The sequence below is a fragment of the Megalops cyprinoides genome, chromosome 12 (genome assembly GCF_013368585.1).
Source record: "Megalops cyprinoides isolate fMegCyp1 chromosome 12, fMegCyp1.pri, whole genome shotgun sequence".
In the NCBI taxonomy this organism is placed as follows: domain Eukaryota; kingdom Metazoa; phylum Chordata; class Actinopteri; order Elopiformes; family Megalopidae; genus Megalops; species Megalops cyprinoides.
Window position 1 is genome coordinate 3,835,360 of NC_050594.1, and position 12,533 is coordinate 3,847,892.

At 46.2% G+C, this 12,533-nt stretch overlaps 1 protein-coding gene across 1 annotated transcript; it reads right to left on the reverse strand.

Moving 5' to 3' along the window:
* Window positions 1-1,778: 1,778 nt before the first annotated feature.
* On the reverse strand, window positions 1,779-11,224 carry LOC118787065 (EH domain-containing protein 3-like). The gene is made up of 6 exons (XM_036542475.1): window positions 10,998-11,224; window positions 10,582-10,758; window positions 6,382-6,479; window positions 3,752-4,164; window positions 3,243-3,407; window positions 1,779-2,778 (listed from the first exon to the last, which is right to left on the reverse strand). Exons 1-6 carry the CDS (start codon window positions 11,222-11,224, stop codon window positions 2,251-2,253), a joined length of 1,608 nt encoding a protein of 535 aa, XP_036398368.1. The 3' UTR covers window positions 1,779-2,250.
* Between the last annotated feature and the right edge of the window lie 1,309 nt (window positions 11,225-12,533).

Genomic DNA, 12,533 nt, shown 5'->3' on the forward strand with positions numbered 1-12,533 from the left:
CCAGTGTGCGCACACATCCTCAGAATTAACAAACCTGCATGAGGGACTAAGAGTATCTCATAGGAGCAGTTCAGCTGTCACCATTCACATCAATACAGTACAGAATGGTCTGCACACATAGTGGATGGATGCTTCAAACAGTAGGGTTCCCATGGTTACAACAAAAATACTAAATTATCAGCACGTGGATGAAATTAGGGCACTTGGCATGACTGATGAGGGAACATTTTGATTTTGTATTTCAATCACTCACATTCAGTGAACACTATTTCCACTGCAGTTTCACTTCCACTATTACGGTTCCCATGCAAAAAGTATGGCATTGAGCAATGGTTGCACCTCTCCCTGTGAGACTGAAGCGGCACAGCAGAGCTTGTGCTCACTCCAGTTAACAGCCGGCTCTCTGTCCGGGCTGCAGTGTGGTGCAGGTGTTAGTGTGAAAGGTCTCAGGTTTAGCTTTGATTCCAGTGTTTTCATCTTGGTGATACTGTATGCAGAAACGCCATGTGGTAGTTTAATGGTTAAGTAATATAGTAATGCCATGTGGTGACACTTTATCAGTGTAATTTCGTAAGACCTTCATAAATCATACATAAATCTATGATGTTCATGGCATGACTGTCTTGTGAAACAAAGACAGGTAAATGCATTTTATGCTGTGGTGTTACTGATACATAAAGTCATAATGCCTGAAGCCATATAAAGGTATTATATTTGACTGATCCTTAAGCACTTTCTTTGGTTAGCACAGTTTGGGTATCTGTCTGTCGTAGTGCTGATGCTGTGACCTGAATATTGTTGTATGGAGTTTCTCAGTCTGTCTCCCATCAGGGCTGACTCATTTTGCCTGAGGGACACAGACAGCCTGACTGACCCAGTTTAACGGTCTCATATCGAGCACCAGATCTCAACGTGTTAAGGAGAACTAGCGCACATCGCCATGAGGAACTGCATTTCACTTTTCTTTAAACAGTGAGGTACTTCATTTCATTAACATCTCCTGCGAGCCTGTGATCATTTAAACAATAAACCAGCTCTATTAGTAAGTAAAATCTGCTGATAGTCACTGGATACTTAGACAGTGAACCAGTTCATTTTATTACTACACCCAACATCCCCTATTAATCACTGGGCATTTCGACAGTGAGGTACTGTCTGAAAAAGCATCACATGTGTGTAACCACAGACTATCCTGGGTGCCTGGGTTTCCCTGGGACACAGTCAGTTTACTGCAAATGACTGCATCCGTCTTAAAATGAACACAGTCCCCCAAGAACTCAAGAAAGCTCTACCACAGGGACACCTTTGAAGACCTGCAGTAAATATGTGGGGTGTACACAAAAACATATTCTCCAAACCTTTTCTAGGTGACAAACTAGATTTAAATATTACTGAAGCACTATGCACATTGAACTGACTTCATTAATACACATTATACAGGGGTTTTAGTGTTCTAATGGAATTTTAAAACACCACCTTTTAAGAGGCTCAGACTGCTAAAAGGATGAATACACACTCTCTCTGAAGACAGGAAAGGACTTGCATTTCATCACAGTGCAACCACCCCTGCTCACACAGACAGTTTATAAAGTACATTTTATTAAATACATTATAAAGTCACATTTTCTTTTCATAAATACATCATATCCATATAATAAATGTACTTGCCTTTACGTTGAGAATACATAAATATACAGGCCTCACATCTCCCTCGAAAAGGACACTTTTGGGAGTTCAAGTGTAAAAGCAAGGCAAATTAAATTGCATTTGAGTTCCCATCCCTGGCAGATGCCTCAAATAATACACTGGCACCACATGGAAAGTCGGAAAGCAGAGAAATCTCAGATGTTCTGTGACCGGACGGTGTACAGGTGTCTGAACCCATCTGTTTCCCCTGATAAAATCCACCCTCTTCAGAAGCAGAGCCACTTCAGGTCCAGACAAACTGAAGGCAGCGGCGAGGCACAGCGGTTAAGGAGCAGAGGTTAGCCAGCTCGCTTTCCAGGTGGCTGAACCCTGGAGCCTGCGATTCAGACGGATATGTAAAATATTAGCATTGTAACAAGCCCCAGAGAAGCACATCGGTTTTAAGAGGACACGGCGAACACTTAAATCCTGTTGAGCATGGCTTAGGAAGAGTTGAGTCGAATGTCTGTGGTTTTACATCACTTCCTGTTGAGGTGCTTTCATCCCGCCTCGTTTCCTTGCATTTTGGCGCACTTCCGGCCTTCTCCCTGGCTCTCTGCAGGTTTACTCAGGTATTTTCCTCTTGGAGGGGGGCACCAGGTGCGGGGGGAGCGTGGCGGGCAGCTCGTGGCCCTCTAGCTTGACCTTGATGAGGTGGTTGGCCAGGGCGAACTCCTCGTCATCCAGCATGCCGTCGCGGTCGATGTCGGCCAGCTTCCAGATCTTTCCCAGCACGGTGTTGGGCAGCTTGGACCTCAGCATCTCCTTCTTGGCGCTGGCGCCCGTCACCTTGCCATTGATGGGTGAGAGGGTGAAGAAGATCTCGTCGTACAGCGGCTTGTCACGCGCCACCACCCACTCGGGCTCGTCGATGCCCTCACCGGCGCCCTCGCCGTAGCCGTGGCCAAACGGCCCATTGGCTGTGCCCTCGAAGGCCCCGCCCCTCACCGCCTGGCTCGGACGCTGGGTCTCCTCCTGCCTCACCAGCGCCATCAGCTGGGCGATGTCGTGGGACAGCATGTCGTCCACCGTCTCCAGCAGCTTGGGCTTCAGCGGCGGGAACTTGCTGAGGTCATGGTCCTGCAGCTGCTCCTATAAGGACACGCAGGGGGGAAGAGTCAGCGGGGCGCGTGAGATTGTTACGGTTACGGTGATGTAATAGTAAACCCAACACAATCCAAGTCAAAGCACAGGCCCTGCTGCACACACGTCAGAGCTAAGACCACTCAGGGCACCACTCAGAAGACTGAGCAATAGTCACATGACAATTAATTTATTATGCTACATTTCATGATTTACATTACGTTATATTATTGTCACTTAGCAGACACTTGTCTGTATGGCTGGATATTTACTGATGCTGTAAGTGCCTTGCCCAAGGGTACAGCAGTGCCCCAGTGGGGAACTGAACAAGCAACCTTTCAGTTAGGAGCCCTGCTCCTTACCACTATGCCACACTGCTCCCTCCACACTGCTGATTTACACATCCAGGTCATCTACAGAGTAAAGAAAGTATGGCTAATCTCAGAAATTAGCATGAGTAACGTGAGTCCTGCCTGCATCTTCCTGAGGTTGGGGAAGTCTCCGCGGGAGAGCTGGCGCTCCTTCTCGATGCGACTGTAGACCTCCCCCAGGTTACTGATCAGCTCCCTCTTCTTGTTCTCCTTCCCAAAAACGGCCGGCATCTCCTTCCTCAGGGAGCTGACAATGTAGGCGTGGACCTGGAGGCAGAGTGTTACCGCACTGAGACCAGGGTCAAAATGGACTAAGCAATGACCCCACTGACCGGGGACCAAACAGACCTAGACAGTGACTGCATAGAGGCTAGGAAACAGGTGAATCAAGACAGTAACCAAACTTAGACTGGGAACTAAATGGACCCCAATGAGACCAAACAGACCTAGACAATGACTGCACTGATGCTAGTGAACAGATGGACCAAGACTGACTGTAGTCAGACCAAGACATGGATGGACCAAGACAGTGAACATACTGAGGCCAAGAAACATGAACCGAGACAGTGACTGCACTGATACTGAGGGAGGTACAGAGGGGAGGTGCTTGCCTTGGCCAGCCGCGCCCTCTTGATGAGGTCGTTGAGTTTGCGGATGGCGGCGTTGCGGGGCAGGGACTGGATGTCCGTGAACAGGTCCGACTCCTCGGCCTCGAACAGCTTGCGGTTGTCGGGGACGAGCAGCGGGCGTGACCAGAAGGAGCCGGTGTAGACACGCACCACCTCGGGCGTGTTAATGATCTTCCCCAGCGACCACATGAGGGCGCCGTAGACCCGCATCAGCTGCTGGGTCTGGATCTGGTCAGCCTTGTTCAGCACCACCCTAATCTTGTCCTCATGGTTCTTCAGGGCCTTGATGACCTCGGAGAACTCGTCTGAGATGTCCAGCTTGTGGGCGTCAAACAGCAGGATGATGCGGTCCACGCGCTCGGCGAACCACTCCAGCACTGCTGCGAAGTTGTAGCCTGGGGGGGAGGGGGGGGAGATGGTCAGCATCCAATAGCAGTGTGCCATCAGGGAACAACCCTTGCAAACAGATAAACTTAAAGAAACTTAAAGAGCAAGATAGTAAAGCACACTCCCCTTTGTAATAGGTTGACAGGTCAGAACAGAAAATGGCCTTCATCAAGGTACATCAAGCTAATAAATTTGAACAATACCATGAGGAAATGATGTCACATGTTGCCAAGGAAGACTATATAATTAAACAATGCGTGTACAGTAAATGAAACTTATTTCACTTTCATTTATGTTACATTTCTTTGGCATAGTGCTATGGGGAAATAGCTATGGTACGGTGCAGAGTTCTCTGAAGAGGATGGTGCGAATTTTAAACTGGGAATAAAAAATGGACCACACTCTCTGTGAATGTTATGAAGCCCCTCTGCTCTTCAGACTAGAATGACTTCACATTGTCTCAATTTGCTCTTAACATGAACATCAGGGGGCACCCTAGAGAGAGCTTACACCATGCTCTAGGCATTCCTCTAGGGTAAAACTCCTGCGGGGGGGGGGGGGGAGCAGGAGAGACACATGGGCGTCTAACTCTGCCCCTGAGCTAATTAAAGCACAGCCCAGCCTCGTCATATCAGATTTCTACACGAGTGCGGAAAACCTCTAGAAGCAGATGTACGTTCACCTAAAATAACATCTGTAGGAAGAGGAATATGCAGCAGGTAAAGTATCTTTTTTAGTGGTTCTGGTAAATAAATCCCAGGGAACACTAGGCAGCCGGACACACCTGGGTGTCGGTGCGAGAGGTGTGTTTCCTCAGCGCTCAGTGACCCGGGCTCCATGCCCTTGTGAAACCCGCGGGCTGCCTCCTCATTAAGGGCCGGTGCTGCTAAATCAGGCTGTGAGCTGGCTCTGCTGAAGCAGGAACAGCCTCACGTAGTGCATAAGAGGACCACTGGCAGCACGTATATACAGGGTGGGGATCGCGGGAGGTATGCACCCTCACGCTGTTTCCATACATGCTCACGTGAAGCCACACACGCACACACACACGCACGCACACACGCGCGCACACACGTGCGCACACATGTGCGCACACACGCACATACATGCACATACATGCACATACACACACAAACACACACACACGCGCACACACACACATGCACACACACGCACATACACGCGCACACACGCACATACACGCGCGCACATGTACATACATGAGCAGCTTGCAATCCTAGGATTCCTGAAGAAACAACAACACAGGACAAGGTACAAATTCCAAGATCTGTTGCTGGAAAAAATGAGGGCTTTACACACATGGTGGGGGGGGTAACAGCTGTGTGAGTAATGACTGGCAGAGGTCCCATGTCCATGCCCTACAGAGGAGAGGAGTGACTGACACTATAAGCTTGGCACCTGCTCTGACACTGCACGGTAGAGTCATTCTGTAGCTGCATATGGAGCAGACATCAGCTCATTGAAAACCTGCCCCTGCTGCCAATCACATTGCTTCCTGCCTTTCGAAAGTCTGTTCTCTTTGTCATGACATAAATATGACATAAGAACAAAGAAGAATTCATTCATTAAAAAAATGCTCACGGGAGTTTCGATGCCTGCTTTATGGAGAACGTTCATCGCACTGGTATGCCCTGCCCTGCTCCCACCTTCAAAACTCCCTGAACAGGTGATGTGGGGGGTGGGGAGCATTTTGTGGGGGGTTATATGAGACAACCACATTCCTCCTATCATTTAAGAACTGTACAGAAACAAAGAGGCCGTCATGAGTTCTGAGCACATGGCAAATTCCAGAACACTGGAAACACTCAAGCTGCCAGTCAAGTCAATGACAGTCCATGCGAAAGCTCCAAAACCGTGTTCCTCCCTCCTTTTGACACCGTCTGAACCTGTCTACAGTACAAAGGTATGGACACAGTACAAAACTAGGACCGGAAAATTGAAGATCATAGTTTCTACGGGGAAAGAGGAGAACCACATGTGACCACCAAAGTCCTCAGCTGCTGTGGCGGTCATGATTTTTCTATAGATATCCAAGTGAAAAAATTCCCCTGTGCCGATGCCTTTGCATTGATAGTGATACTGATACTAAGTTACTGATAGCACGCTAATGATAGCAGGCTGCATACAGGGCTCTGCCTGGCCTAGGCCTTTGCAGTGATAGTGGTACTGATAGAAGGCTAATGATAGCGGGCTCTTGCCACTACCTCGGCTAATGCGCTGCTTCTCTCCGGACAGGATCCCCGGTGTGTCGATGACGCTGATGCTCTCCAGCACGGGATTGGGCAGCTGGGCGCAAACGAGCCTGCAGGCAAACACAGGGCAGGGTCAGGGGGGGCAACGGACAGGCCAGACAACCCAATGGGGGTCCTCACTGCAAAGGACGTTAGTGTTACAGTGTTACGCTTTCAACAGCATTACACCTGTAACATCGGTGTTACACTCCGGTGTGAGGAGACAGGCAGCTAGGAGTCTATTCCATTTTCATTTCAACTGTCTGTTTGTTCCAGCTGATTAGCAGAAAGCGAGTTTGATAAAAATGACAGTCAAAAACAGTAAAAGGAAATTAAAAAGGAACAAAAACATTTCAAACACCTCAAATTTACAGCTAAATATGTACTTTCTGCTTACATATCACCTAGAAAAAACTGGTTTGACAGCACTAGTTTTGGCTGTGGATGAAATTTGCCTGTTGCTGGCTTTGCATACATATGTACATATGGCAATAAGGATTTAGCTTGGTTGGGTATATGCAGCTGTAATTCTGATACCCAGAAATAAGCGTCCTCTTAGAATAGACCTCAGCTGACCCTGGGTTACCTGATATTTATTATAACTTTTCTGACTATATTTTTACACAGCTTAACCAACCCCTTAAAAGACACTTCAATGTTAGCCTCTCAGAGAGGATTCTGATCCTGTCCAGCCTGCAGTTTGAATGCTTCCGTTTCTGTAGATGTGAAGGGATGTTACTGCCAGGCATGGTGTAAACAGGCACTTTGCTGTGCAGCCAATCAACAGCAGGACTGGTATGATGGAAGGATACCCAGACCAATGGAGGGTCAGCAGTAGGGTGGCCCTCTGTCCTCATGAATGCTCTTATCCTTGGTGTCACAGTATGGAGCCATTTACTCTTTTTGACTCATTCAACCTAACTCTATTACAGTCTGAGATCAACTTTGATAAATTCCAGTAAGCTTCACATTTTTAGTTAGTTCTGCAATATTGGTCTTTAATGTCAGTGACCTTGGAACCCATTACATCTCGCAAGTGAACAAAATGTCACAGCAGCACAGGAAAAAAAGAGTCCTGAAACTTGAACTTGTTATTCAGAGTTAAGGATGAATGGCAAAGCCGGCCAGAACAAATTCCTGCCTTAATCCAAAGGAAGGGCAGCAGTACAGAAAAAGGCCTCTAAGGCCAGGGGGGAGGAGTCTGGCCTGAGACTCCGCCCCTCTCCATAGGACTGCATTATGACCTCATCGTGTGACAGAGGAACCAGCCCTGGCCCCTCAGATGGAAGCCAGGAGGAGGTTGTGCTCCTGCTATTTCTGGATTCATAAATGAACACCAGCTCTATTAATAAGCCCTCATAATGAGACCAATCCTCCACTGGAGCCTCAGCAGTTAAAGGGAATTTAAACCAGGGTAACGCCGGCTGAAATATTATGTTTGATGTTCTTTTACGTGACATATGGTTCCTCTAGATGTAAGCAAAAAGGTAAACCATTCTTTCTGAAACTCTGTCACGTTGGAAATCTTTCCTTACTCTCAGGATCTGGTAGGCAAAGCTTGAGAAGAAAAAAATCAGTCCGAAAATTTTGACTGATTTTTAGCATTTATTTAAGCTGTTAATGTCTGTCTTTGTTGTCTGCCTTTAGATTTCAGATTTTTTTTCCATAATGCCACCTCTGTCTGGTGTGGAGCAGACTTCTTGATTCACAACTCGATCCCTTAAGCCTGATTTACGCAATTACTAGACCTGGCAGAAACCTACCAGACAAACATAGCTTAGATTCTTCTGCCCTATCGTGTTTAAAGAGTCATCCACCTGCATAACTGCTACTGATATCCTGCTGAGGTGCATATTCAGCCACACAAGCACATGATCCATCCTGCATGACCCCCTTTCTGTGTGCATACTGCTTTCAGTCACATGAGAAGAATAAACAAGAGCACGCACACACACGCAAATACACACACACACGCATGCACGCACGCACGCACGCGCACACACACACACACACACGCAAATACACACACACACACTCGCAAATACACACACACACACGCACGCATGCGTACACACACACACACACACACACACACGTGCATGGACATGGACACACACACACACACACACACACACACACACACAGTCTCTCTAATTCTCTCTTTCAAGCAGTGGTGTCCACTCCCCTTGCTGATCTAGAAAGACATTTCAAACAGCAACCAACTGACATCTGGAACAACAGGCAATTCACGTCATGGTCCAGCCTTCTGAACTCAGTGCCAGCACAGGCTAATGAGATCTCACACAGTTCTTCCACTGGCCCACATCTGAAAAACATCAGGGTATGACAACCTATCCTATCACTATCCTGTGCATGAGAGACACTGGAACATTAAATTCATTTCTCTCAAACTCTACAATATTTTGCATTTAGCGTTCTTAATTAAATATGTGGACAGCAGTGAGGTGTGTGAAATGCCTACGACTGTGCCATTACCATAAAGCTAAAATACAACTATTAGCAATCGGGGTTTTCAATGGAGAAACGTATTTGATGCCTTCAATCTGGCTGGCTAAATCACACAGCTTTTCTTTATAACTCATCAGTCATGTATTCCCATTCTGACAGGAATTTACCCAACAGCACTCTGAATACCAGCTAGGAGGAACAAAAAAGAAAAAGCAAGCAAGAAGCAGGAGTAATTTTGTAATACTGCATACACAGCCCCATAACTGAGTCAGTTTACCGCAGTGAAAAGTCATGCAAAGGGCTTTTCATACTTTCATTGAAAACACACACTTGGATTTTAAAAACAGGATATTAAAAAGTAATTCACTCGCAGGGCTTGCACAGATTATCTGCACTACTATGCTCTACGCAATATTATTTTTTTTTCAAATAATAGAGTGTTTGATTTCATCAGCCCATCTACATAGAATCTAAAAATGGATTTAATTTTTCTTTAATTGCACCCACTTTGCATACATCGACCAGCTACTGATCACATATTCCCCAGAGTAGAGCAAACTGTGTTAACTGGGTACGAAAGAGAAAAGAAAAGCATATCATTCTTTTCTAGCTCCCTAAGCATAAGCATATTACTCAATGCTAACTCCAGAAGTTAAAACATTCCATTCTTTGCATAACTCTAGGCTTTCTTCGGTCTTTGGCTTTGTGGGGGAGTGGGAAGGTGGGGGAGAGACATACCTCAGCTCTGTCTGACACAGGGATGGAATGAAACAGCTCAATCAACATTCGTATAGTTTCGAAGGGCACCTTGAAAGGCAGGGCTTGTAACCGAAAGGTTGCTGGTTCAATTCCCCACTGAGAAACTCCTGCTGTACCCTTGGGCAAGGTACTTAACCCACAACTGCCTCAGTAATTACCCAGCAGTATAAATGGATAACATGTAAAAACTGTAACCTATGTGACTCGCTCTAGATAAGAGCATCTGCTAAATGACAATAACGGATCACAATGTAATGCCTGAACAAAATAACGCAGGGAATACATTTGGCTGGACTTACCAAACATGTGCTTATTAGCCTTGTAGATGACATTTCTGGTACATAGCGTGCATAATCAACATTTACTTATGCCATTGCGTTATTTTTTTTTTACAGAAATACCCCACTACCCCTATGTAAGCTTTTAGGACATGTAAAAAATAACAAAGTAGTTTGTAAAGGAGTTTTTAAATAGCAGTCTTCACAAATACCAAAGTGGTTTTTAAACAGGAGCAAATATTTTTGTACATCAATAATACTGTATTGTACCAAAAATCCTGTTGGAAAAAAAAACGGAGGTGGATTTATTCATGAAAGGCTTAGAATAAGCATGTGTGGGCTAATATGTATTTACATCTACACAAGTGCATAATTGTTTCTGAGGAAACTTCTCAGAATACCAAATCTCTGTGTGAGAACAAAAGCATGTAGCTAGCTTTGTACAATGGAAAAAACACACCACTTCTACTCCTGATCTTAATTTAGCAGATGTCTGTTCTGCTCAATGTCACATCATGCTCTGAAAAACATTAAAAGCACAAACCTACAAGTCATTCACTCTTTCCCCGTTGATCTTGTCTTGACATCAAACAACAAGCAACAACAACAGCAGCAGCAGCAAATCCCCCCCCCCCCCCGACGGCCGCGGCGGGGGGCTGTGCAGTACCTGTTGAGGAAGGCATTGCCAAAGGCGTTGAGTTTTCGGAAGGGCTTCCTGGGGTCCACCACCAGGGCATTTCCCGGGGTCAGCCCCTCGTGGTCACCGTACATCACCGCCGTGAACGAGTCCGTCGTGGGCTCCGGCCCAATCCGCATGCCCGGGAAGTCCTGCTCCAGGAGGTACCTGGGAAATGAGAGGGGAGGGGGATGAGTCTCCGGCCCCAAACTCCCATCAAATGCATCTCAGAGTCCCTGCTCCTACTTCAGCGCCCATAAGGCTGTCAACTGAAACGCTGACAGTAGCTACCTCATCAATGTCAGAAGCCTACCACTTATAATATACTTTTCTGAAGCTAAAAACTAAACGGTGCACTGCTAAAATGTTCTAGTCCAAAGTGTTAACCCGATCCATGGTGCAGATACCTGATGAAGGTGGTCTTTCCCGTGGAGTACTGTCCCACCAACAGCACCATGGGCTTGTTGTCGAAATCGGCATCTTCTAAGGCGGGCGAGTGGAAGTCGTGGAATTTGTACTGCTCTTCCAGCGGCAACAGCTTGCTTTTGTAAAGCTTCTTGAGTCCATCGCTGACCGTCTGAAAGACCTCCGGGTCCCTCTTCCTCCTGTCAGCGGTACCCAACCAGCTGAACATAATGCAATTCAATTTATATTGATTTGTGTGTGTGTGTGTGTGTGTGTGTTAAAGGTAACGCTAAACTAACTGTCACATGCAAATTCAGCAATCTTTAGCAGTCACAGTAGACAGGATAGCAACTATTTTTTGTTCTTTAGGGTTGCAGTTCACGAATCATTGCCAGCTTATTCGTTTACAGTTTACAAATAATTATAGCTAGCCTTTTCTAATTTTAATATGTCTGCTCACTTAGCTTGCCAGTGTGTTCAGTTCATTTTCCCAATCGCACGTGATTTCTTTCCAGCAGTCACTAACGCGACTAGATAGCTGGTTAGTTGGTTAGCTCTTTGTTAGTAGATTAAATGTCATTTTCTCAGGTTAACTAACAAGATTAGTTAGCACACACATTCGCACTGGCAACAGGTTTGTAATATACATCGCGCTACAGACTAAACCAATCAGCCGAATGGTTAGTTAGGCTATCTGAACACATTCAAGACATTTTGACTGCTACCGATTGAAACTGTTGCTATCGGAGTCCCAACCTTACATGCTCAGTTACAGCAGATATAAGATATTTATTAAAATAAAAGCCATTCCTTACATTGGAATGATGGGGCGATCTCCAATGAGCTGTTGGCGAGTTGACAAAAGCTAGCTAGCAAAATAACGCCTGAAAACGCGAACTGCAGCTGTTTGTTTTCAACTGACAATTACGATCACGCGAAACAACCGTAGCTAATTAAAATGTTCCTGCTGTTTTTTTTTTCTGCGTGGAATCTCTGATCACTATCTGACGCTAAACCGAATTACTAGCTACTGAACTACTTCAGATTTGGTGAGCCAAGCCGACCCCTAAAGTAACTTGAAACCCGTCCTCCCAACTGCTGGCAATGCTTTCCGCAACACATCACCGGTGACACATCACATCACACACATCACCCTGCGCTATTTTCTGTTTGATGGGCGGGGCCGGAGAGGCCGAGAGCGAAGTGTGGATAGACAACCTTAGTTATAATCTGAATGCACCTGACAGGTGACACTTTACAAGGTGCCACGTTGAAATCCAAAATTTGGGAGTGTTCGACTATCTGTGCATTTTTTATAAAGAAACCAGAGCAACCGCGCCAGAGCGCCCTCACAATGTTGCCACCAGCGCAACTCCCAGGACTACCTCTCGTTTCCTCTCTGTCCGTCCCCCATAAAATATCACCTGATTATTGCACCGCGGTGATCTGGGCCGAAGCAGGTTTTCTTATTCCGGGCCAAAGCAAGTTTTCCGCACATCTACGGTAAAGCAAGTCTTTTGCTGAACCGCACTGAAGTA